The 22480-nt window shown below is 44.5% G+C and overlaps 1 protein-coding gene across 1 annotated transcript; it reads left to right on the plus strand.

Moving 5' to 3' along the window:
• On the plus strand, positions 6171 to 20277 carry S100Z (S100 calcium binding protein Z). The gene is made up of 4 exons (XM_003123714.5): positions 6171 to 7010; positions 15535 to 15856; positions 16161 to 16354; positions 18330 to 20277. The coding sequence occupies exons 3-4, from the start codon at positions 16214 to 16216 to the stop codon at positions 18486 to 18488; spliced, it is 300 nt and encodes a 99-aa protein (XP_003123762.2). The 5' UTR covers positions 6171 to 7010; positions 15535 to 15856; positions 16161 to 16213; the 3' UTR covers positions 18489 to 20277.

Below are 22480 nucleotides of genomic sequence, written 5' to 3' on the forward strand. Positions count from 1 at the left end.
TTAATGTTCTCAGTGAAATTAATATTAAAAAAAAAAAAAAAAACCTGACGAGGAGTTCCTGTCATAGTGCAGTGGGAACGAATCCGACTAGGAACCACAAGGTTGCAGGTTTGATCCCTGGCCTTGCTCAGTGGGTTAAGGATCTGGCATTGCTGTGAGCTGTGGTATAAGTCACAGATGTGGCTTGGATCTGGTGTTGCTGTGGTGCAGGCTGGCAGCTGTAGCTCCAATTAGACCCCTAGTCTGGGAACCTCCATATGCTGCAGGTGTGGCATTAAAAAAAGCAAACAAACAAACAAAACCCCCAAAACACCCCAACGAATTCCTCAGTATTTGGGCTATTAGAAAGCCTTTAAAGAAGAGCCTGTTCTAAAGCTGCGTCTCAAGAGTGGGAGAAGGTCAAGGAAAACATGGAGGAGAAGGAGGCGTAGGCAGGGCTATTATTGTAGCTTCTCTTTCTTAATGTTGTTATGCTTAAATCTTACAAAGTTAAAAATTATAAAACTAAGTGGTTCTTACAAATATATCTGAGGACATTATAAGAGCATATAATGAAAAGTGGACATATCCCCTCCCTACCCAGCCAGAACCCGGTCATCCCTTTGTGTATCCTTTGAGATACTTTCTTCTCTTTTCTTTTCGGCCGTGCCCATAGCATGTGGACGTTGCCGGGCCAGGGATCAAACCCACACCACAGCAGCGATCCAAGCCACAGCAGTGACAATGCTGGATCCTTAACCTCCTGAGCCACCAGGGAACCCCCTCTTTGAGGTATTTTCTATGCGCATCTATGTACAGGTACCCTATATGTTTCTTTTTAAAGATAAAAGAGAAGTTATGGTATATGTTGTGTACTTATACATAATCAATTACCTCAAAACTTAGTGGCTTAAAACAATACACATGTACTAATGGGCACAATTTCCTTGGGTCATGAATTCAGGAGCAGGTTAGGCTTTTGGTTGTTCTGGCTTGGGGTCTGAGAAGGCTGCTGTCATCTGAAGGCATGACTGGGGCTGGAGAATCCACTTGAGTGAAGCTCCCTTTGAGGGCTGGCAGGTTGGTGCTGGCTGTTGGCAGGAAGTCTCTCCCCAAGGGCATCTCCACAAGCCTGCTCCAGTGACCTCATAACACGAAGGTTGGTTTCCCCAAGAGTAAGGGGTCCTGTAATATCCTTTGGAACCTAGCCTGGAGTCACACACTGCCACCCCCCCATAGTCTGTTGGAAACACAAACCAGCTCCAGTTTGCTTTGGGGAAGAGACTACATAGAGCATAAATACCAGTCGTTGAGGGTCTCTGGGGGCCAGGATGGAGGCTGGCTACCACACTGTGTAAACAGCTTGGACGTGATTTCCATTTCAGCCTTGTAGATTAACCTCAGTATTTTAAATGGTTGTATCCATTGTATGGGAATTCATTATACACTTTGAGGAGTTCTCTAGCTTTTAGGTGGTTTCCGGTTTTTTGCTATATTTGCATTGCTATTCAAGCATTCAAGCAATCTCCAGATGAGTATCTTTCTCTATCTTTGCATACTTGTTCACTCAATATTCTTCCACCATGTACTATAGACCAAGCCGTGTTTAGGGCAGTGAGGAATAGTGTGGAGAACAAAATAGACAGGATCTCTGTTCTCACTGAGTTTCTTTTCTTTTTCTTTCTTTCTTTTTTTTTTTTTTTTTTTTTGTCTTTTTAGGGCCACACCCACAATATATGGAGATTCCTAGGCTAGGGGTCAAATTGGAGCTGTAGCTGCTGGCCTACACCACAGCTCACAGCGACACCAGATCCTTAACCCACTGAGCGAGGCCAGGGATTGAACCTGTGTCCTCATGGATACCAGTCAGAATGGTTTCCACTGAGCAATGATGGGAACTCCAAGTTTATTTCCTCATTGGACAAAGACCCCAAATAAGATCTAATAGTAAATTTTAAGAGACAGTACACACTAACAGTATTTTGTATTAGGGTATCTGGGAAGGTTTCTAAGAAGGTGAAATTTAAGTTGTACTCTAAAGGACAAGAAAGCCAGCCATGGGAGGATCGCACTCAAGGGCTTTATGGGAACTGGTGAGGGGAAGAAGTGTGTGAGCAAGTACATTGGAGAGATAGGCAAGTGCTGGGTAACTGAAGGAATCTGTAGTGGAGTAAGGATCTTGAACTTCATTCTAGGTGGGATGCCAGAGTGTTGTTTTACTGATAAAGAGTCACTGGCTACTCCAGAATATGGATTATAAAAGGGCAAGAGGGAAGCAAGAACAGTTAGGAAATGCCAACAATGCAAGCAAGAGATGATGTCAGCTTGAAGTAGGGTGATGATAAGAGATGGAGCGAAGGGAACTAATGTGAGCTGTGTGTTGAAGTTAAAGTCAGCTGATGTCAGGAGAAGAGAAATCCAGGAATTGAAGAGCATACCTAGGTGTTTCTCCATGGATCTGGCGAAATAATTAGGAGTGAGCAAGTTTGGCGGTTAAAAGTCTATAGAGTTCTAGGAGTTCCCGCCGTGGTGCAGTGGGTTAAGTGTCTGGTTTTGCCATAGCTGTGGTAGGTTGCAGCAGTGGCTTGGATTTGATCCCTGGCCGGGGAACTTCCATATGCCGTGGGTGTGGCCAAGAAAGAAAAAAAAAGTCTAGAGTTCTGTTTTGGCTATGACATCATGAATTTGAGATGCTTATCAGACATCCACGTAGTACATTTGAATATCTGAGTCTGGATTTTCTGTTAGAGTTTTCAGAGCCAGAGATACAAGTTTGAGTCTTTGCCATCTCACTAGCATTTAATTTTTTAAATTTTTATTTATTTATTTATTGTCCTTTCAGGGCCGCACATGCAGCATGTAGAGATTCCCAGGCTAGGGGTCTAATCGGAGCTACAGTTGCCAACCTAAGCCACAGCCACAGCAACCCTGGATCCTTAACCCGCTGAACGAGGCCAGGGATCGTACCTGCAACCTCATGGTTCCTAGTCAGGTTTGTTTCCGCTGCGCCACAACGGAACTCCTTACTAGTTAAAGCCAAGTTCTATTCTCTGTTCTGGGCAAGTGAATAGAGGAAGAGAAGGGGGCTGGGACAAAGGCCTTTGGCACTTAAAACTTTTTGAGCAGAAAGGAAGCCAGTAAAAGACTCGGGCCCCTGGAGCCGGAACAAAGTCCAGAGACTGTTGTCAGGGAAGCCAAGGGCATAAAGGAGAGAGGGGTCAATCGTGTGGAATATTATCACGAGGTCAAGTCAGATAAGAACAGAGACCTGAATCTTGGATCACACCCCATGGAGAACGCTGGTGACCTTGACCACGAGTCTCCGTGGTGTGAAGGTGAAAAGAAGCCAGAATGGGGTGTGTTCAAGGAAGAATGAGGAGTAAGGAGGGAATGCAGTGATAGACAATCCGGCAAAGCAAGTTGATTCGTGAAAGGGAGCCAAGGAATGTGGGGCGAGAGGCAGTGAACGTGATTCTGTTATCTCTGGAAAATGGCGATGGGAGTGACCCAGAGACAGGGAGAGAGGGAGGGTGGGAGAGTCTGAATTGGATATACTCCCTGTTCTTGTAGAAGTGATCTTTCTGGGTCAAACGGTTTGTGTAATTTGGATCATGATTAATTGCCCTCTTGGGTGGTGTCCCCGTTTACACATGGTCAGCAGCGTGTGCGTGTCTTTGAGCCACACTGTTGTAAACACGGCGTTCTCACAGTCTTAAATATTTACCGGTCTAAATGTCACAAATTTTGAGGGTAATGATCGTCAGAACTATGAGGACCTTGGGAGAAATGAAACTGTCTCTCTGCCTTTATTTCCTGTGTTCCTTTGGCTGTAGTCTTTTCTTTACCATTAAAGCAGTGCCGTTTGAAAGGTGCTGGCATTGGGCGATTTGGTCCCATCTCTCTGTGTGGTATTCTTCGGAGAGGAAACCTAACTTACTTTTCTGAGTGCGTTGCAGAACACTTGTGTTCCATTTGAAACCTCTGGTCTAGAAAGTCCTCTGTCTTTCTTTGGTAGAGAATAGGAGGGCAGGCCCTCCAGCGGGTACCTAAGAGCTGGGAGTCCAAGCCCTGGGCCCCCGCCAGTTCCCCTGCAGATGAGTTCTTCATGCTCAGCATCACCAGGTCTTGGCTCTTGGTCTGGGTGCCTTAGCCAGCTTCACCATGTAGCCTCGGGTGAATGACTTCAGTGCATACAAGGGTTTAATTAGCGCCTTTATGTACCACTGGCTAGACTTAATGACCTAATCCCGAGAGAGTAGTTTTAGCCAAAACTAAACTTATGTTCTGAGCTCTTTCAGAAGCCACCTGGGACTGTATCTAGTTCTTATCGGTGACAGACCAATTTTCCCTCCAACTAAAGATTTTTGTAGATGGGTTCTTTTGTTTAAATTATAACTGATTTATCAGAATTTAAGGTTTAAAAAAATCGCAGAGGCAAAAAGGGAAATGATGGTATTTATTCCAGTGATAGTTTCTGTTAATTAAAACTATATATATATTTTTTACTTTTTAAAAGCATAATAATGATGGAGAATTTTGTACCCACACAGAAGTTGAAAGAATTGCATAAGAAGCTCCAGGTCCACGTACCCATCACTCACTACCAACAACCATCAATCCTTCAGTTCTATCCCATTCACCTCCCCATCGCATTTGTTCTGAAACAAATTTCAAAAATCATATTATTTTACTTGTAAATGTTTCATTGACTCTAAAAGAAAAGGAATTTTTTTTTTGGGGGTCTTTTTAGGGCTGCACCTGAGGCATATGGAGGTTCCCAGGCTAGAGCTCAAATTGGAGCTGTTGCTGCCAACCTATGCCACAGCCATGGCAACATGGGATCTGAGCTTTGTCTGCAACCTGCACCACAGCTCACGGCAATGCTTGATCCTTAACCCACTAAGCAAGCCCAGGGATTGAACCTGCATTTTCATGGATGCTAGTCAGATTTGTTTCCATTGAGCCACGACAGGAACTCCAAAAAGGAATGTTTACATCATACCTTGAAAATAAGCAATTCTTTAATATCCACTATCCCATCGGTGTTCAAATTTCCACTTGTCTCAAATGTCATATTGGTTTCTTTTTTTAGTTTAAAAAAGAGAATCCAAATAAAGCTCATACATTGCAATTGATTAATATCTTTAAAGCCTCTGAATTTATCTTTTTTTTTTTTCTTCTTGTAATTTATTTGTTAAAGGAAACAAGGTATTTGTTTGTAGACTTTCCCAGGGTCTGGATTTTGCTAACCACACTCTCCTGGCAATTTAAAAGCCTGCCATGGGAGATAAAAGGCCTGTTGACTCAAGAACTCTCATTATCCATCTGTTCATTTTGCACTTTATGGGAAGCAGCTAGGACTACGACAGCCCTTATCACCATGCTCTTCTGTGTGGTGATCTTAAGTACACTCCTACGAACAGGGAAGAACAGGACCCCTGGCCACCGCCTGGATCTGGCTGACGGGGCATTGCACTCTGACAGGATCCAGCAGTAACTGGCAGGCTGACATTCCACATGTGCCTCCTGCTCCCACACATTCATTCAGGTCTCCCCACAATGTCCATCCTTCTGTAAATCTACAGTTTGGCTCCTTTCATTTTCTTTTTCAGGTGGGCCAGAATAGTAATTTTATAAAGAGAGATGTTTCAGAATCTTGGAGGTTTTTTGTTTTGTTTTGTTTTGTTTTTTGTTTGTTTGTTTGTTTCTTTGCTTTTTAGGGCCACATCTGTGGCATATGAAAAAATTCCCAGGCTAGGGGTCGAATCAGAGCTACAGCTGCCAGCCTACACCACAGCCACAGCCACAGCCACAGTCACGCCAGATCTGAGCCACATCATCGACCTACACCACAGCTCAGGGCAACGCCGGGTCCTCAACCCACTAAGGCCAGGGATTAAACCCACAACTTCATGATTCCTAGTCGGATTCATTTTTGTTTTTTTTATCCTGGAGTTTTTTTCTTTCAAGATACTATTGTGTGTGTTGGACACTTTCTGACTCGTGTCTGCCCCCCCCCTTTGTTTTTTTCTTTTTTCTTTTGTCTTTTTAGGGCTGTACCTGCAACATATAGAGGTTCCCAGGCTAGGGGTCGAATTGGAGCTACAACTGCCAGCCTACACCACAACCACAGCAATGCCAGATCCGAGCCACGTCTGCGACCTTCGCCACAGTTCATGGCAATGCCACATCCTTAAGTCAGTGAGCAATGCCAGGGATCTAACCTGCAACCTCATGATTCCTAATCGGATTCGTTTTCGCTGCGCCATGATGGGAACTCCGCCCTCTCTCTTTTGAGTGGCGGTTCTCCAGGCCGACAAGTGATCTTAGGCTCAGGGCTAATGGTCCAGGATGCCCTGCGCTGGCTGGTCTGAGGAGGAGCATAAATGGCGTCTTCATCTTCTTGGGCCTGGTCTTCAACTGGCATCTGTGAAGACGTGGGCAAAATGAAGTAAAATCTTCTCAGCAGCTCTAGGAAGGCCAAGCCACACCTTGAAGGTTCTGGATCTTTCTCAGCTTGGACAGGAACATGACATCTGAGTTTCTCGAGGTGAGGTGGAAGTGACACAGGAGGCGAGAATGGTCACAGGAGTCAGAAGGAAACTAACTGTGCTGGGCAAGGGGCCTGTGAGAAGCCCAGGGCTCTGAGCTACTATCAGCCTCTCCCTCTCTCTCCCCTGTCCCTCTCCTTCTCTCCCTCCCTCTTTTTCTTTCTCCTTTGTGGCCAAGGTAAGGACACCTTTCGCACAAGGAAGCCCCATGGCACCCACCCTCTGACCTGGCCTGTTGTCCCCAGCCCCCACCACATGGCCCCAGGCTCTTTTTCCTCAAACTTCAACTTCTAGAATTAGAAACCAGAATCTTCCCCCACACACACTTTTTTAAAATTTTATTTTATTTTAACCTTAAAGCTGCCTTCTGGGGAGATGATGTAAGGAGAATGCCCTTATCTTGATTTCAGCCGGTGGAGATGACCAGCTTCCTCTGAGGAAGACTTTGTGACTGTGGACTCCAGACTCAGGGCGTAGCAGGTATGTTTGTTATCAGGAGGGCAGGCAGGATGAGCTGTAACTTAATGACTTATTGCCCATAAATCTCTGAGTAAATAGAATGGGAAGGCTCTGAGTCTCCCAAGAAACTGCTTATCGCAACCCCACTGTCACCAGCAGTGCCTCCTAGTGGTCAGGAGCAAGTACTCTGGAGCTAGATGCCCTGGGTTCAAATCCATTTCACTGCCACCACTGACTTCGGTAAAGCTACTAATGAATGGCTCTGTGACTCAGCTTAGTGAACTGTAAAATAGGGCTCGTAATCCTTCATACAAATTTTTTTTTTTTTTGTCTTTTTAGGGCCACACCTGCAGCATGTGGAGGTTCCCAGGCTAGGGGTCGAATCAGCGCTACAGCTGCCAGTCTACATCACAGCCACAGCCATGCGCGATCCGACCTGCATCTGTGACCTACACCACAGCTCACAGCAGTGCCAAATCCTTAACCCACTGAGCGAGGCCAGGGATCGAACCTGCAGCCTCATGGTTCCTAGTCGGATTCGTTTCCACTGCGCCACAACGGGAACTCCCCTTCATACAATTTGAGGGTGAAATGAGTGAAGACTTCCGAACTGCCTAGAACAGTGCAGCTACTATTATTTTTCTTTCATCCAATTCCTATGCAGGGCCAGAGGAAAGCATGAGGCGAAACGGGAGCACTAGGAGGGCTCAAATATTCTGGGGAGCTGAGAGGTGTTGGGGAGCCTTCCTTGGAGGCCTACTGTCTGAAATGGGTTACTGAGCGCCCCAGAAGCAGGGTGTTACATGCAAGGCTGACGAGGCAGGTGAGTTGGGCAGGGACACTTCACGGAGCTGAGATTCAACCTGGAGATGGTGGGGACCCTCCATGAGGCAAAGGTAGGGAGGGGTTCAGGTGTGATCCCGGCACATGGTGGTGGCTGAGTTTGAAGAAAGGCAGGGTGGGTGCAGGAGGTGATTGTGGTCTCTTACAGCAATTCAGGCCAGAAATGGCAAGGGCTTGAGCCACTGTGCTAGGGTTGGAGGGGAGGGAATGGGGGACTCAGGAGGTGAAACCTGACAGTGAATTGCATGAGAGGTGGAGGGAAATGATCCGAGAAGCTTTAATAAAACAGATCATGCTTGAGTGACAAAGCAATGCTACTTTGTGACCGAGGTGCTGCTTTCAGAATCAAAACCTGATTTTTAGTTAAGTTGTGACTTTTTGGTCTTTTTAGGGCCGTACCTGAGGCCTATGGAGGTTCCCAGGCTAGGTGTCAAATCAGAGCTGCAGCTGCTGGCCTACACCACAGCCACAGCAAATTGGGATCTGAGCTGAGTCTTCAACTTACACCACAGCTCATGGCAACGCTGGATCCTTGACCCACTGAGTGGGGCCAGGGATCAAACCCATATCCTCATGTATGCTAGTCAGAGTCATTACTGCTGAGCCATGATGGGAATTACTAAGCTGTGATTTTTAAAAGTCCTATATTAATTCTGCTACGATTGTTAAAGAGGTCCCTTTTCCTTCCCGGAAATTGTCATCCCTGCCTAGTGGAGAAAGGGGCTGTAGAAAATCGGAAACAGTGCCCTCTCCTGTGAGAGCACGGTGTATGCAGCCTTTCTGAGACTACGAATAAGGACTTCCATCGTTCACATTACCGCTGAGAAATTCTAGTACAAGGAACAGATTGATTTACATTGCACTGTTTCTGAAGTCATATAAAAAAGGTTAAACTTGTAACTAACCAACTATACTGGTTATCTCATTGCCTAACAATTCACCCCCAATTTAGCCTAAAACAGCATTTATTATCTTGCATAGTTTCTGGAGGACAGGGATTTGGGAGCTATGTAGCTGTGGCTGTGGCTCGAGGTTTCCTAAATGGTCACGCTGTGGTCCTCTGAAGGCTTGCCTTTGGCTGGCGGGCCCAGTTCCAAGAGGGCTCATCATTCTCCGACAGGTTAGAGCTGGGTCCCCTTCCCTTCTTGGCCACAAGGTGTCTCTACAGGGCTTCTCGAGTGTCCTCACAACATGGCCGCTCGCTTCCCCCAGAGCCTGTGATCCAAGAGGAAGTCAGGCGGGCCCCACGATGTCTTTTAGGCCTTACCCTCATCAGTCACACACAATATCCTATTGGTGACGCAGGTCAGCTGCGTTCATTGTGGGCCTGGACGACACAGAGCTGTGAAGACCAGAAGACAAGGACCCTTGGGGGCCACTTTGAGATCGGCTGCCACTGAAACTTTGCAGGGAATGGGTGTGGTTTTAGCTGACAACGGAAGTGTCATTGTGGGACTTGCTAATAGCTGGTCCTGACAGTCCACAGGCACTAAGGTTCAGGCCTGTGGCTACATGCCAGTTGCCCAAATATATTCTACCTGCTTGCTTTCTGTCTTGTCACTGTGACTACCTCAGGTTCAGATCAAGATTCTCACACCCTGTTGGGCCTAAGAATAAATTTTGGCAACAAATAAGCTTTCATGTTCTCCTTCTTAGCCATCAGCATAAATAACTCACTTTCACTTTCTAGTTACAGTGAAAGAATTTCCTCAGCTATCTTCTCCTATAATTTATTTTAATGTTCAACAGTCTTCATGATTAGAGTTGTTGGGTTTGGGTGGTTTTTTGTTTGTTTTTGTTTTTGTATTTCTACCCTGCGGCATGTGAAGGTCCCAGGCCAGGGGTCAGAAGATCTGAGCCCCAATGTTGGATTTTTGTTTTGTTTTGTTTTGTTTGTCTTTTTAGTGCCGTACCCACAACATATGGAGGTTCCCAGGGGAGGGGTTGAATGCGAGCTGTAGCTGCCAGCCTCCGCCGTAGCCACTGCAATGCCAGATCCAAGCTGTGTCTTCTACCGACACCACAGCTCTCGGCAACACTGGATCCTTAACCTACTGAGTGAGGCCAGGGATCGAACCTGTGTCCTCATGGATACTAGTCAGATTGGTTTCTGCTGAGCCACAAAGGGAACTCCAATGTTGGTTTTTTTTAAAAAAATATCATTTAAGTTCCTCTTCTTCAATTGATTGCATCAGTGACCAGAAAACAAGTGGCAGCTTCTCTGTCAAAAACCCTCCATTTACTCAGTGCCATTAACTTCTCTGCCTCTGGAGAGATGGATAATTCCAATTTGGTTAGCTTTTTCTCATGCTGACAGGAGGGATGTGAGTGCGAGTGTGTATGTGTGTGTACTTTTTATTAAGCAAAATTTCAAACATATAGAAAATAGAAAAGTGGAATAATAGTCTAAAGAGCGCCCATGGACCTTGCACTTGTCTTCAACAGTGACCTGACTCATGGCCGATCTGGTTTAATGTCTTTTCTCCTCACTTCCTACCAGCAGCTGTTTCCCACTTACTGGATTATTTTGAAGCAAATAGCAGAAATCTCATGTCATCCAGGAAAATAGATACTTGCCTTGTGAAAAGGGTGTGACCGTTCAGATTCTTGCCTTTGGAACCCCTCTTCTTTTTGACGCTCAGCTTTAGTCTGTGGGTGAGAGGCCAGATAAGTTTCATCACCTGGGAATGCAGGGATGCAGGGGCAGCCCTGAAAGCAGAGAGAAGGGAAATCTCCTTTCTGAAGTGGCTGGAGCAGATACGTCTAACTTTTCTGGCCAGTCCTCTGAACCTCTTTTTCTGGATGGCCAGGCTGAGGAGAGGAAGCAGGTGGCACGACTCTCCCTGAGGTGCCTTGAGGACCCCTGCCCTCACCCCATTTCCCCAGTTGTGTCCTGAAGAATGGAAATCCTGCACTGGCCTCCCTTCTCACACAGGAACACACGCATTGATCCTTGAAGTCATTTTGGAATACAAAATGTCTTAAAAGGAAAAGGAGCAGAGTTCCCATCGTGGCTCAGCAGTACTGAATCTGACTACTATCCTTGAGGATGTCGGTTCGATCCCTGGCCTTTACTCAGTGGGTTAAGGATCCAGCATTGCTGTGGGCTGTGCTGTAGGTCTCAGACTTGGCTGGGATGCTGAGTTGCTGTGGCTGTGGTCTAGGCCGGCAGCTATAACTCTGGGTTGACCCCTAGCCTGGGAACTCCCATATGCCGCAGGTGTGGCCCTAAAAAGCCTAAATAAATAGATAGGTAGATAGATAGATAGATAGATAGATAGATAGATAGATAGATAAATGGAAAAGGAGCTTCAAAGGCATTTAGCCCAAAGTTGTCATTTCCCTCCTGTGCAGAAGGAGGCCCGCTTAGGTCATGTACCTTAGGTTTAGTTTAGTATTGATTAATCACCTGTAATGTATTTTTCAGTAATGTTCTGAGTATTTGTCCTGAATTATGTATCTACCCAGCACTGGGCAAATAATTGCTGCTTAATAGTGTGAGGGTGAAAGGGGCTTTATAATCTGGAAAGTGCCTTACGAAACTCTGTGACTGTTATAGCCAAGTTAGTATTTGGGTGGTTCACATGCTTCGTCAACTCGGTGATTTTTATTTATTTATTTATTTGTCTTTCTAGGGCCATACCGGTGGCATTTGGAGGTTCCCAGGCTAGAGGTTGAATTGGAGCTGAAGCCGCTGGCCTAGGCCACAGCCACAGCAATTCAGGATCCAAGCCACATCTGTGATCTACATGACAGCTCACGGCAATGCTGGATCTGTAACTCAATGAGCGGGGCCAGGGATTGAACCTGTGTCCTCATGGATACTAGTCAGATTCATTTCCACTGAGCCACTATGGGAACTCCTCTGTGATTTTTAAAATACTTCATTTTTTTTTGTTGTAACAGTAAAACACAGCCACTACTAAAGATTTAAAATAACTGAAACCAAGAATAACACAAGAAGAAAGAAAAAAAAAACACACCTAAAAATCCACCTATTAACATTTTTGCATATTTCCTCTATCTTATGGATATATAAAATCATAACATGATAATTATGAATCTAGAATTTTATATGCTAAGTTTTACAGTTCAGCACGATCTTAAAGGACTTGCCTAATATGAAGATAGATTATAATTTTAAACACTGTGTAAAACACAATTGATGTTTTAGTTGAAAAAGTAACAGTAGCATTAGGAATTTTTAAAATCATCCGTAATTCTATTGAAACTATTAGTATTTTCCTTCTTTTCTAAATGTACACAAATTTTCCATTGCAGCTTAGTTACAAATTGTATCTTATAATTTTCACTTGTTTTGATAAAAAAATTATTTTGTGCATTTCTGTAGTCCTTTTTTCTTTTGCATTTCTGTAGTCGTTATAATTCTACTTAATGGCTGCATGATTTAATTTTTTTGTCAGACAAACATGGATTTGCGTCTCAGCTTGCTATAATCTAGTTATGTGATTTTGGGGAAGTTTTTTCTTTCTTACTTCAAATAGCTTTATTGAGTTATAACTGATGCGCCATAAACTGCATGTATTTAAAATGCATGCTTTAAGGAGTTCCCTGGTGGCCTAGTGATTAAGGATCCAGCATTGTTATTGCTGTGGCTCAGGTTTGATTCCTGGCCCAGGAACTTCCACATGCTGTGGGTGTGGCCAAAAAAATACTAAAATAAAATAAAATGCAGACTTTAAGTTCTTACATGTGTACACCTGTAAGACCATTACCACTGTCAAGATAATGAATATATCCATCACTCCCAAAAGTTCCCTCTCCTGCCCTTTTGTAATCCTTCTCTCCTACCCCACATAATTGTGGGGGGGTTTGGCCATGCCTACAGTGTGGATGGACAGTGTGAGCCAGGGGTTGAACTAGCACCACAGCAGTGACCTGTGCCACAGCAGTGACAAAACCAGGTCCTTAACCTGCTAGGCCACCAGGGAACTCCCCCTGCCCACCTCCCCTACATAATTGGTTTAGACTCATCCATCTCATTGTTATGAAAATGACATAACATTGGAACCACATTACTTAAAAAGACAAAACCGGAAACTTTGGAAGGAAGCAGCTTAGTCTCCTGTTTAATTCTGGTCTGGCCCCGGAGGCAAACCCTCCCCGCAATCTGTGGCAGGCTCAGGCGCCCTCAGCATGTCAGTCATGTCCCAAGTAATAAGAGGGCTTATTTTTCGCACATCTCCTTTTTTTCTGGCCCCACGGTCAAAGCCTCGCTTTCCAACGGCTCTACCCTTTTGGCTTCCCACCTATGGATCTACACTCCTTTTCTATAAGGTGCTTCTTACTTTTAAACTTTTCCAAATCTGATCAATTTCCATTGCTCCCATTCTTGTGCACTGTCTTGGATGTGAAGTTGTCCCGCTCCGCCCTAAGGGTTATGACTCACACCAGAAACTGAAAAGTAAAACTGTAGTGATTCATAGAGCAAGTAACGTGTTACTGGAGGACCCCTCTGGGCTATAAAAAGAGTTGTTTCCCTCCCTGCCAACCCTGGGATTTCATGTCACCTGGAAATTTCTGTCCATAGCCTCACAGAGTCCTGTTGAGCCTTTCAAGATTATCTTTGTTTCTGAAAGGCTCCTGGAGGGCACAGTCCGGGGCTGGCTTCCCTCCCCAGTACGTGTGGAAAAGGGTACCCCTCAAACTTAGAATTTAATGTACCCTCTGGGAATTAGAGGACTTCCAGGTGCAGTTCCTCATCCTGACACTAAGGGGCAGCATGTACCAAAGGAAACATCTCGCTCGGCTAAAGTCGAGCAGAAATCCAAGTAAAAACCACCTTGCTTTTAAACCCCAAGAGCGAAGCTCACAGCAGCCACATTCTCATCTCTCAAAGCAAATTGTGGCGTTACAATTTTAAATAGCTACTAGTTTTGTCTGCTAACTGAATTCTCCAAGTAAACTTGTGGTTGAATGTGATTTAAATATAATGCTGCCAAGACCCACAGTCTGGAAGTACTTACCCATTTTAGACTCTGGGAGACTTACCCATTTTAGTCCATTTATAACTTCAGCAGCTTAACCTGAAAATAGTTCCAGATTTAAACTCTTTATAGTCTTTGAAATGACTGTTGTCTTTCTGTCTCTCTTCCTTTGATAAAGCAAAATTTTTAATGTAGAAAAAAGGCAATCAAATAATTCTTTAGGCAGAACCAGATAAGACAACTTTTTGGAGAGCTTACTGTCCCCCTCTGAGGTATTTGCTTGTTAATCCATCCATCAGCAAAGATTTCTGAGCATTTCTATCATATGCTTGATTTGAACTAAATGTTGTGGAATGCAAGGATGAGCCAGATATCGATTCTGCCACCAAAGGACTCTTTCAAAGTCTGAAGAGTGGGGACAGACCAAAAAAAAAAAAAAGAAAAGAAAGTGGTTACAGGAATGTGTGATGAATGCAATGATAAAAAAGGAAAAGAGGAGTTCCCTGGTGGCTCAGCAGGCTAAGGACCTGGCATTGCCACTGCTATGGCTCTGGTGTAGCAAAAAGAAAAGAAAAAGAAAAAGGGACACTCCAGGTAACAAGTGAGAACAGAGGGGGGCAACTGTTGGACGTGGAGGTTGGTGAGTTAGGAAGCATGTGGGGAAAGCTTCCAAGAGATCTGTGAACTGAGCCTTAAGAAGCAGACAGAATTAGCATTCCGGGCAGTGGGCCCAAAACAGCCAAGGAAGGGGAGAATGAGAAAACCGTTTGGTCAGTTTGTAGGCAGGGCAGACCTTGCTTAGGAGTGTGGGCGTTGGTTTGTGTTTTGTTTTGTTGTGTTTTTCTTTCTTTCTTTTGAGGGCCAGGGGAGGGGGCGCTAATTTGTTCTCCATGGAAGTTCAGCCCTGAGAGCACAGGCGGCATTTAAAAGCACAGTGGCCACTTTCTGGCTTTGGCTTTCCCAGTGACATTTTCTTTGTTAAGTTTCTCTCAGCTGGAAACCCTGCTGTGAATTCCTATAGACTTGGCTTCTAGGGCTTCATTCTGTGGATTTCAATTTTTTTTTTCCAACTAGGCAATACATTCCTATAACTGAAAAAGTTAAAATCAGTTTAAAAGGAGTAAAGGAGAAATCTTACTCCCAAACCACTGCTTTCCATCCCCTTTCCACGTTGTCCCTTAGAGCTACCACTTTCAGTGATTCCTTAGGCAAATTCAAATTTATGTACACACACATATGTTCTTATATGTATTTCTTTCCTACCCACCCAGGGTTGCTGCTTTGTTCCTTTCTTTTTTTAATATTTATTTATTTATTTTTGCTTTTTAGGGCCACACCTGCTGCACATGAAGTTCCCAGGCTAGGGGCTGAATCGGAGCTGCAGCCTCTGGCCACCGGCACCGCCACTGCCACAGCAATGCAAGATCTGAACCACATCTGCGACCTACACCACGGATCTGCCGGATCCGTTAACCCACTGAGTGGGGCCAGGGATGGAACCCACGTCCTCATGGATCCTAGTAGGGTTCGTTACCACTGAACCACAACGGGAACTCCCTTTGTTCCCTTCTAAATTGGCACATGGAGAGCCTCCTCATTCTCTCTCTGTTTTATTTTTTACAGCTGCACAACTCACTGTCCATTGGTTTAGTTCAAGGAGTCTGCTCTGAGCATATTCCCTTGACCTTGCTCTTGGCTGTGCTGAGGAGACTCTAGGTCTGAACCGCTGTTTCTTTTTGTGCCTCTGTTTTTAGAGTGCTCCCTGCCGTCATCAATTTCCTAGCAACTGACTGCGGGTGTACCTGCACTCCCGATAATGAAGGGGAACTGAAGGCTGCCCTTTCCCTCTTCGCCTTCTCCTCCAGGGCACGCAGTGGTGCCAGCCCTTCCTTGATGGCCCTTGGGGCAGCAGCTCACAGCTGTTCCTCGATGAGGAATAGACTCAGAGGCGCTTCTCCTTGAATCTCTCGTCACTGGCAGTTTTCACCTTCTTGGGAACAGGTGGAAGACCCAGGTATAAACGCTTACAGTTTAACTGTAAACACCTGTTGACAGAGCCCTGCGTTGGCTGAACAGGTATGAAGTTACGTATTTCCTTAACTCTTAAAAATTTTTTTTTGATCTATGTTTTTTCATGACTTTGTATTTGCTGTCTGCTTGTTAACTTCCAAACACGCTGAAAGGGCTCCATCGTGGGGGAGTGGGGATTGGGGAGGAGAAAAACTCACCTGCAAAGCTCCCCTCTGCGGCTGGCCCTGGGTGGGTGGAAAGCTTGGTGGAATTGTGATCGTGGTTTAACCACCATCGCTGGGGGCGTGGGAAGTGATACTTCGCTTTAATGAGAATGCTGATGTTTCCCCACCTGCTTCTTCTGAGCAAGTCTTCTCCCTGGCTTTGGTGGCCTGCCCTGGAGAGCTCCGTTTTGCTGCCGACATGCCTACCCAGCTGGAGATTGCCATGGACATCATGATAAGAACCTTCCACCGCTACTCCTGCAAGGAAGGGGACAGGTTCAAGCTCAACAAGGGGGAACTGAAAATGCTCCTACAGCGAGAGCTCACGGATTTCCTCTCGGTGAGTCGGCTTTTCTCCCCATCCAGGTGAGATGGACATCCAGGGCACCTCTGGGTCTGCCTCCTGTGTTCTGCCACCTGCTCAGTTTCCTTTCTTTCGAGATTCAGAATAGAGGGAAGCAAACGCTAGAGCTCTGTGTTTTCTGTGCCCTTCTCCGCAGAGCCTGGGGTTAGGGCTTTTGGGTTTTGTACATTGTATTTGAGGCTTTCATCAAGCATTCAACATCCTGGTGCAACACAGATACAGCTGGTTACACCAGGAGTTATAACTAGTGACATGAGCTCTGTCCAGCTGTCTGAGAATGAATAAATATTATGTTTGGGAGAAGAAATGAAACCTCAGGTACTTTACGCTGTGCTAGTAAATTTTCGAGTGAAGGACAAATACCTGGAGAGAGTTGGAAGGGCGGGTCTGACCAGTGGCCAGTTGGGTAGTGAGCTGATTTACTTCTCAAAACAGCCAGGAGTTCAATAAGTCCACACATGAAACTTGGCAATGGAGTATTTGGAGCCTGCTCTGAGGAAGATGCTTACTCTGGTGTTTATCGAGATGCCTTGAATTGATTTTCGCATATGCAGTAGACTGGCAGGATGTTATCGTGGCCAAACTTGGTGTTCAGATGATAGCAATTGAATTTATAACACTTTTCCCCCTACCTCTTTGGGAAAAAAAGGAAAAAACATTTTTTTTCCTTTTTTTTTTCGAAATTTTATTTTTTTTTTACAGAATAAAATACGTATATTTAAACACAATTACATTCACACAGATGATTATATCACGGATCTTAAGAAACAGATTAAGTGACTCCCTCTGGAGAGTGGAATGGAAAATATGCTGAGACAAATAGGAAATTTATTCTATAAAAAAAAGTAAAAAATTTTAACATAATTCTTTCCAATATCTTTTTAGTAATTTTATTTTATTATTTATTTATTTATTTTGCTTTTTAGGGCCACGCTGCAGTATATGGAGGTTCCCAGCCTAGGGGTCCAATCAGAGCTACAGCTACACCAGCCTACACCACAGCCACAGCCACGCCAGATCCGAGTCATGTCTGCAACCTACACCACAGCTCACGGCAACACCGGATCCTTAACCCACTGAGTTGAGGCCAGGGATCAAACCCAAATCCTCATGGATACTAGTCAGGTTCATTTCCACTGAGCCACGATGGGAATTTCCCCTACCCTTTCTGAATCCTGATCTCCTCAATGGGCTCCTTGCTTTCCTTTCTACCCATTAAATGGAGACATCCTTATAAGATCTACCCTTTATTGGGTTCCTCTTGTTTTGTGACACACACAACAGATTGCCAGATAAAATAGTATATGACCCAAATAGTATATGACCCATGCAGGATTTGGGACATAATGATACTAAAAAATATGCTTGTTCATCTGAAATCCACATTCACTTGGGTGTCCTAAATTTTTATTCACTCCATCTGACAACCTGGTGCTAAGCACTTACAAAAGTGTGTTGTATCCCCCCCAGATATGTGGGGTGAGAGCACTCTCCTTTTTTGATAAATAAGGACATATTAAAATGTTAAGTAATTCGCTCCAATTTCCTACTGTTGGTAAATGGCAGAGCCACTCACTGTCCCCTTCAAAGCTTCCTCCTTTTCACGCACCCCGCCCCCCGCCTCCCCCGACCCTGGCCCTCTACCTGTGATGTTGGGTAAATGCATTTTCAGCATCAACAGCTCACTTTGATGTGCTGCTGTTTGCTCCTCTCCGTGTTCAGGTCTGAGTCAGGACTATACGGCCAGGTCAGGGTGGGGACAGAGGCCTTGGCTCATTTAGAATGCGAGCCTCATTCAAACCTACCTGCAAATAGGTTCTTGGAAATTGCCAGAGATGCTAAAAATGGGGAAAAAAACCCCATTTTAATGTAGATAAAAGGAAGATGTGATTTCAGTTGCCGTGATGAACCTCAAAGCCTTAGAGTTAGAAATTTTCTTTTTTCCTTTTAGTGCCAAAAGGACCCTGAGTTGGTTGATAAGATAATGCAGGACCTGGATGCCAATAAGGACAACGAAGTGGATTTTAATGAGTTCGTGGTCATGGTGGCAGCTCTGACGGTGGCTTGTAACGATTACTTTGTAGAACAATTGAAGAAGAAAGGAAAGTAGAGACAAGTAGTAAACTAAGCTAAAGGCAGAAATAATCCACAGTTATTTACTTACTGTTTATCTATACCCTCCAGATCCATGGTCATAGATAGTAATGCCATTTATGGATGTAATATATATATAATTAGTTGCTAGTATTATTAAATGAGGCATACCTTAATACATTGACTTTAAATAAATACTCTAAGTCTTATATGCCCTACTTAAAATTTTCATATATATAAAAATTTGTATCTTTTTTTTTTTAGGTCCACACCCATGGCATATGGAGTTTCTCAGTCTAGGAGTCCAATCAGAGCTGCAGCAGCTGGCCTACGCCACAGCCACAGCAATGCGGAATCTGAGCCAGGTCTGTGACCTACACCACAGCTCATGGCAACACCAGGGATTGAACCCACATCCTCATGGATACTAGTCAGGTTGGTTACCACTGAGAACTCTAATGTATTTGCAGTATAGTTGGTTCACAATGTTGTGTCAGTTTCAGGTGTACAACAAAGTGACTCAGTTTTATATATATTTGTCAGATGTTTTTCTATCATAGGTTATTACAAGATATTGAATATAGTTCCCTGTGCTATGCAGTGGGTCCTTGTTTATTTTCTACGTAGAAGTGTGTATCTGTTAATATCAGTTAAAGATGTTGTATGCTTTTTTTTTTGTCTGTCAAAGAGAGGAGCATCGCAAAAATGTAGCTACTTTCAGATGGGACTAGAGCTTAGCAAATTTCTCAGGCAGGCATTGATCATCCCTAAATTGCATTTTGAACTTACTCTTTAAAAGAAATAAAGTGACTCTTGTATCGTCTTGCGATTCTGCTTTACATGGAAGAACCTGTGAGGGTCTGTAAGCAGAAAGGCTGATAAATAGAAGAAAGTGCTGGCTTTTGCAGTGAATTAGATCAGGGAAGGGTTAGGTACAGGGCCAGGTGCCCAAGCCAAGAGACTGAGACCAGCAACCCTTGGGGTCTGGTGTATAAATACCTCCTGGCCCCTGGAGTCAGGTAATTGTGCCACAGGTATCTTACACCATTTTCCAGGGCATCCCCTGGGCTGAGCTTCCATCACCCCTGTGGAGGAGGGCCTGGTCTTCGGATCTTCTCCAGGCTACTCCCCTTCCTGGACTCCCTGTGTAGTCCTGCCCTTGTGTCCTGCACCTCTCAAATAAACTGTTTGTTTTAGGGTCTGCTGTGGATCCTTTGGAGACAAAAGAAAGAGAATGGTGTGGATATGTTTATGCTTTTAATTGCTTATCCCAGCTACCACGTAAAGGAGGGGGTCGAGAGAGGGCAGAGAAGGAAAAGAGTGACCCGTGGGGGGCTGTGTGCTGTGGTCTGAGTGTGAGATGATGGCATCTCCCGCCAGGATCTGAGCAATGGAGATGAAGAGAAGCAGTGGAGTTTGCCAGGTCTTCTGGAGGTGGGAGTGACAGACTTGCAGAGGGATTGCTATGAAGCATAGGAAAAGAGGGCTGACTAGGACGATAGAGCCCACACTGCTATTGTCCATGTGGTATTCATTCTATCTTTTCTCCATTTATCAGAGCCCTAGTTTGGGCAGCGTGGCAATGTGCTCAGCTAAAAAGCCATATTTCCCAGGCTCTCTTGCATCTTGGGTGGAGATGGTAATTCAGTTCTGGATGATGAGAGATAAGCAGACGTCTACTAGGCATTTCTGGGAATGTTTTGCTATTTTCTTTTTAAAAAATTTTTGGTTTTTTTGCCGTAAAAAGGCCGCACCCTCAGCATATGGAAGTTCCCAGGGGAGAGGTTGAATGCGAGCTACAGCTGCCAGCCACAGCCACAGCAACCCAGGATCCGAGCCACGTCTGCTACGTACACTACGACTCACGGCAATGCTGGATCCTTAATCCACTGAGCACTGCCAGGGATCGAACCTGCATTCTCCTGGGTCCTAGTCAGGTTCATTAACTGCTCAGCTATGAAGGGAACTCCCTGTTTTGCTATTTCTCTGTAGACTCCATGCCCTCCCCCTTGTTAATTCCTTCCTTTTCTTTCCATTGGCATGTGGCTGTGAGGCTGGAGGTGGGACTACCATCTTGCAACCATGAGGGCAGTGAAGAAAAAAGACAGAAGGAGCCAGGACCTTGTTGGCTTAGAGGAACCACCGCACAGCCCTGGTCTGCCTGCTTCTGGCTCCTCTCATGATGTGAAAACAAACAAATTTAAAAAAACACAACCTTGCTCTCTGGTTAAGTTGGATTCTCTTACATGCAGTCCAATGCAACCCCTAATGTTTAGATTTTTGGTCAAGCAAATGATGCAGTTTACTAAATGGGAAAGAAAAGGATGAAAACAGCTTTGTGTGGGGACAATAGCTTTGTTTGAAATCTCTATTGGACATCCAGGTGGTGCTGTCACATGGACGGTTTGATGTATGATCTAGTCCTGAGCTCAGGGTAAGGAGGGGACTGGAGATACAGGTTTGGGGGTCATTAGCATCTAGATGGTATTAAGCCACCAGACTAGAGGAGATGACTTAGGATGAGAATGTGGACAGAGAAGAAGAAAGGTCCTACAGCTGGCTTTTAGGAGAAAGAGGTGACAGCAAATGTTATAGCAAGGGTAGAGTCAGGGAGTAGAAGGAAAATCAGGTGAGTGTGGTGCTTCAGAAGCCCAGGGAAGAAAATCTTTGGAGAAGGAAAGAGGGTAGAATCCAGTGAGAGGAGGAATAAGTCGAGAACAGAAAAACAACCTTTAGGTTTGTCAAGATAGAGGTCACCAGTAACATCAATGACCTTGACCTGAGTAATTTTACTTATAGGGGTGCCTGTCTCCCAATCTGGTTGATAGGTGCTCAGTAAATACTTAATAAACAATGAAGAGAACCTGCCAATCGTTGATTTTCAAGTGCTAAGACCTGTCCTTTTTTTTTTTTTCTTTAAATAGAATAACATTTTTTATTTCCCTTAAGCCAATTCTGAGCAGATAAGACAGAATTTAGAGATCAGAGCATTCTCGAGAAAATATATCTGCCCTTGGGGATTTATTTACTCCTGTCTCTCAAAAGGTTGGAAGAAAAAATGGGAAGAAAAAAATGGAATGCTGATTTCACCGTCGTTTAGGCTATTTTCTTACAAAAAAGCCATTACTTATGCAGGAGAAGGTCTGACTCTTTCTCTGGGGCCTTTAAAGTTTTCATTTAATTTAGTTCAAAGTTTATATATTCTGAAACGGGCCACTAAATCATGAGAATTAAATCCAAAAATTTCCTCACGTTCTATTCAAGGAAGGACTTCTCAACAAAGAGAAATAAATGGAAAAACAATGTTCATTTCACGGTGTTTCTAAAAATCAATCAAAAGTGAGGAAAAGCAATTTATGTGTCAAATTAGATTTCAAATGAGTAAGAATTACATGATGTGCCAAAAGCTCTTTTTAGTAAAGGAGAGGTTTTCTTTTGTGTGTATGTGTTAGGCACTTGCAATGAGTTTGTAGGAGGCGAAAATTGATTATTTCTTCTGCCCAGAGGCACTAGCCTTTGCATTTGCTGGAGCTTAAATCAACTTTAAGCAACACTCCAGGGTCATCTCTAAATTAGCACATTCTGATGTTTAGCGTTTTTCCAATGTGCTTATTGGAAGACAAGGCTTATGGAAGGCTTGGGGTCCTAGGTTCGAGACCTGACTGACAATACAAACAGCTAGAGAGCATTGAACAAAAGTCTTAATTTTTTTTTTTTTTTTTGTCTTTTGTCTTTTTAGGGCCAAACCTGTGGCATATGGAGGTTCCCAGGCTAGGGGTCTAATTGGAGCTACAGCTGCCGTCCTACGCCAGAGCCTCAGCAATGCAGGATCTGAGCCACATCTGCAACCTACACCACAGCTCACGGCAATGTTGGATCCTTAACCCACTGACCGAGGCAAGAGATCGAACCTGCAACCTCGTGGTTCCTAGTCAGATTCATTTCTGCTGCGCCACCAGGAGCTCCATTTTTTTTTTAATCTTTAAAATTCTTAATTTTTAATGACAG

This window comes from Sus scrofa, chromosome 2 (assembly GCF_000003025.6).
Source record: "Sus scrofa isolate TJ Tabasco breed Duroc chromosome 2, Sscrofa11.1, whole genome shotgun sequence".
Lineage (NCBI taxonomy): Eukaryota > Metazoa > Chordata > Mammalia > Artiodactyla > Suidae > Sus > Sus scrofa.

Excerpts from the sequence above, each read along its gene's own strand:
- S100Z (XM_003123714.5), top strand. The coding sequence starts at position 16,214 with ATGCCTACCCAGCTGGAGATTGCCATGGACATCATGATAAGAACCTTC. Across the intron at positions 16,355-18,329 it reads AGCTCACGGATTTCCTCTCG|TGCCAAAAGGACCCTGAGTT; the intron begins GTGAGTCGGCTT and ends TTTTCCTTTTAG.